General features: G+C 39.1%; 2 protein-coding genes across 3 annotated transcripts in view; both read left to right on the top strand.

Moving 5' to 3' along the window:
* The window catches only part of agfg1b (ArfGAP with FG repeats 1b), a 38,093-nt gene that overhangs the window by 9,163 nt on the left and 24,596 nt on the right, over positions 1-4,334 (top strand). The gene's annotated exons all lie outside the window — the stretch shown is intronic.
* sept2 (septin 2) overlaps positions 1-4,334 on the top strand; it is a gene marked incomplete at its 3' end in the record, with an annotated part of 99,233 nt that overhangs the window by 93,872 nt on the left and 1,027 nt on the right. The window contains 6 exon segments of one of the 2 annotated variants that reach the window (XM_037682168.1): positions 631-765; positions 893-1,010; positions 1,159-1,260; positions 1,397-1,542; positions 2,458-2,541; positions 3,520-3,580. In XM_037682168.1, coding sequence (XP_037538096.1) covers positions 631-765; positions 893-1,010; positions 1,159-1,260; positions 1,397-1,542; positions 2,458-2,541; positions 3,520-3,580 — 646 coding nt within the window. 2 annotated transcript variants of the gene reach the window in all.

Raw genomic sequence — 4,334 nt, 5'->3', positions numbered from 1 at the left:
AAGTTAATCTTGTTCTACCTTTTCAGCTAACCTTTTAGCATTTTTTTAGCTAATTTCAGCTGTTTTCAGATAAATTCAAGTTTTTCATGGTATTTTCTGCTACTTTCAGCCTAATTAACATCCTTATGCTAATTTCAACTTATCCTCCTTTCAGCTTTTTCTGCTATTTCAGCTACTATTTAGCTGTTTTCATGTTAAATTTAGCTTTTTAAGCTAATTCCACATTTTTTAAATCTCATTTCAGCTCTTTCTGCTTCCTTCTAGCATTTTAAACTTCTTTCTGCCTCTTCAGCTACTTTTCAGCTGTTTTTTTTTTCCTAATTTCAGCCTTTTTTTAGCTAATTTCGTCATTTTTGTACTAATTTCTGCTTATTTAAACCTAATTCAGCAAATATGTGTTCTTTCTGCTTTCTTCTGCTAATTTAGGCTTGTTCTTCCATTTCAGCTACATTTCAGCATGTTCTTTAGCTCATTTCAGATGTTTTTCAGCAAACTCTTAAGCAATAAGCACTACATTTTTGCTGGAAATGCAATTTCTCTTTTTTTTTTGTTTGTTTCAATGTTGTGGTGGTGTGTTTGAGTTCGGGTGTGCTTGGTGCTTCCTGCTGACATGTTTTATTTTCCTTCCAGTTTCAGCACCATCATCAGTTACATCGATGACCAGTTCGAGCGCTACCTCCACGATGAAAGCGGCCTAAATCGTAGACACATTGTGGACAACAGAGTTCACTGCTGTTTCTATTTTATCTCCCCTCTTGGCCACGGGTGGGTTTTTACTATCAAGAATACTCTAAACCATTCAGTGACAGAAGGCCTTCAGTGTTAAAACGACCACATCAATTAATTTTAATTTGTGTTCGTCTTTTTTGTTTTCGTTTCTCAACCTGACCAGCCTGAAACCTCTCGATGTTCAATTCATGAAGGCCATTCACAACAAGGTCAACGTGGTTCCAGTCATCGCCAAGGCCGACACACTCACCCTGAGAGAGAGGGAGAGGCTGAAGCGCAGGGTGAGCAGCAGCAGAGTTCTCCATTGTTGCTCCACAGCTGCACGCAGAGCTTCTGTCTGAAAGGGTTTTATCTAAACGCTGTTTCCTCTTCTCTCAGATCACAATAAGCTCTCCTAACTGTTCGTTTTGTCACTTTCTTGTTGGTAAGATTCTTGATGAGATCGACGAGCAAGGAATCAAGATCTATCACCTTCCTGATGCAGAGTCAGATGAAGATGAAGACTTCAAAGAGCAGACCAGAATCCTCAAGGTAACATCTTCCTATTATCTTGACAGAGTCTGATTTGATATAGTCAAGTTCCCAGATGGTTTTCAAAGTGTCTTAACTGTATTTTAGTGGTTGAGCTAATATAGCAGTTATAGGACCTACTACTCGTCTTATCCAGGCTAGCATCCCGTTTGCTGTGGTGGGATCCAACCAGCAGATTGAAGCCAAAGGAAAGAAGGTGAGGGGTCGTCTGTACCCGTGGGGCGTGGTGGAAGTGGAGAACCCAGAACACAATGACTTCCTCAAGCTGCGGACCATGCTGATGTGAGTGGTAGAGCAGCTAAAGGTGTTATTTCTGCAGATCATTTGAGGAAGAGTTCTGCGTCACCCGAGTCTTGATGCTTGCAGATCAAGTGGAGCGAGACCCTCTATTTTAAGAACTGAGTTTTGACCTACTTGTAGCTAAACTCAGATGGAGTTGAACTATATACAGACAGGAGCTGTAATGTGTATTTTGGCACATTAGTCTTAAAAACATAGTTTCCCTGCAACATATCCTTATTTGACTGTAACATGAGACACCACTGTGACTCTTAGAAGTGACTAAACCCACTGAAACTGATTAGTTCAAATATGAAGAGAAAAAAACAAATACCAATCCAAACATGTGTCCTAACATATTTCTTTTTTTTTTTTCTAGACGTTTCATCCTTCATCCAAAGGACTTCATCAGTCCAAGGAACCACAACAAACTCAGTCTCACAAGCAGCACACTCACATAGTGGACCAACCAGTTTGCTGGTGATAAGATGGTTTCTTGATAAGAAACCATCTTAAGGATGAAGGATGAAATGTCTCAACAACAAAAAAAAAGAAACTGTCCAGATGACCTGACTGAACTTTGTTGGGTAGGGGAAACAGTCCCTTCTGATCGAGTGGAACTGTTTGAGATGTGAATTAATAAAATAAGGGATGCAAAAGTAATTTGATCACAAAAATGTACAGAAGAATCTACAAACGGACAAAACAATGATTTGTTTAATTGTGTGAATGCTGACTCAGCATTCACAGGTATGAACATTTTCAAAGAAATGAGGTAACATTTGAAGTAAGCCTTTTATCGTACTGGTAATTCATCATGATCATCTCTTTTATTTCTATATCTGAGTAAGAAGAATGGAGCTTAAAGTTGTCAAAATGTCTGCGAGTGCTGACTTTTCCTTTTCACTACCTCCACAGAACCCACATGCAGGATCTACAGGAAGTAACCCAGGACCTGCACTACGAGAACTTCCGCTCAGACCGCCTCAAACGGGGTGGCAGGTTGTCATCCCATGGTTACATTCTGCCTCTGTCTCCTGCGTACGTACTTCTGTCGGCTTGCTTTTTCAGCACCTCCCCCCACGTCAAAATATCACAACTGTGATGAAAGTCTATCGTGGATGCTCAGCACAGTGACGGTGGCAGTACATAAACCCATCACTTAGAGCTGAAAACCAGCAAGACGTAAAACAATCAGGATCCTGCTGGTAGCATTTATATGGACTAAATCTCAGGATGTTTGTTTGATTCTCCTGTCATCTGTTCCCTTCTTGTTTAGAGTCACATGTTGTTAAAGCAGTACCAGTAGATATTTTGCATGTTACCATCAGTTTTGTGTGGTAGTGGAACGTAGAACTGGATGTAATGGAGACGTAGTGCCTTTCTTTACATGCTTATATCAGTAAAATATATAAAAAAAGCATGTGCAGTTGGAGTATCTGACAGGATTACTGTGTCTCATATAACATAGTTTAATTATATTTTGATTTAACTCTCAGTCTAGACAAAAAACCTGTTTTAGTTTTGGTTCCAAAGCCAGCCCCAGGATAAGGGACTGGTTTTAGTGTGGCCTCATTGTCTCGCCATCTGTCCCACGATGGCTGCCTGGTCCCATGAGTGGAGGTACTGTGTAGTTTTTTTATTTGGGGGAGGCTGACCTTTGCTCTAACTGCTGCCTCATGAATCTTCCTGCTTCTGTTTGTTGTAGAAGGTAATGCTTCTTTTTAGAGCTGCTTCACTGCCATGAAAAACTGACCCACTAACCCTTTTTTCCACCTTTCAAAGCGTGGCCTTTGTGCTTTTTGCTTCATGCTCCTTAAAACGGTACAGCAAGCATTCTGAGCGGACCCTGTTATAAATCATAACATGTAATGTGTAACTTTAGCCCTTCTAATGATTGGTTTCCCTTCAGGACAATAGAAACTGATACGTCAGTGAGCCATAACATTATAAATAATTAGATGTGTGTCACCGATGTAGGAAAGGACCGGAGCCGGAGGAAATGGACAAGGACATTATTCTGCAGGAGAAGGAGGCTGAGGTCAGTCTCGTCAGTTTTTTGTCAAATTGGTGGATTGACATGTAAAACTTTTAAACATGCATCACCACCAAAAATGCAGATATTGTAAACAAAATGGAGGAGTAACGGTACATGTAACACTGAATTGACATGATTTCAGAGGTTATATCTTGGTAACGGGTAATAATTAATATTTTTATTTGCTTTTTGTTTACTGCCACAAGAGAAGAAAATCCTATCTAAAGCACTCTATACCGAAGTTAAACCAGATTAGATTAAGATAAAGCGCCTGCCTGTTTGTTTGAAAGCAGCTGTGTAGAAACATTTATATGAACAAAAGGAAGAGTGAAAGATATGGAAAGTCGAAATATGTCATAATTTGCACGCTTTAAAATGTTTTTTTAAACTATTAAAAGTTTCACCATGAGTTTAATCAGCACCGCTTGTGTATGACCAACAAACACACAGCGAGGTGAGAAGCTCGGATTAGAGTTTAACTTTGTTTTATTTCAATTTTCACATTGCAAGATGTTTATCGTTTTTGACTTTGCATTAAGTTGAAGCTAAATTACCGGTAACAGAAATCTAGTTGTTTTTTAATGTTTTTAACAAAAAGATAGTTTCAGTTTTAATGACACATGACCTGATGGACTCGTTTACACTTTGGTGAATAAGACACAACAATATAACTTTTTTAGAAGATGAAGTCTCAACTTGCGTTAAAGGCTCTACTATATAAGTGCACTGTACTGCTGATTTTATTTATTTGTGTTTA

This window comes from Nematolebias whitei, chromosome 9 (assembly GCF_014905685.2).
Source record: "Nematolebias whitei isolate Nwh7 chromosome 9, NemWhi1, whole genome shotgun sequence".
Taxonomy (NCBI): domain Eukaryota; kingdom Metazoa; phylum Chordata; class Actinopteri; order Cyprinodontiformes; family Rivulidae; genus Nematolebias; species Nematolebias whitei.
The sequence above is the reverse complement of the archived record's forward strand: the minus strand, read 5'-3'. Positions and strand labels throughout refer to the sequence as shown.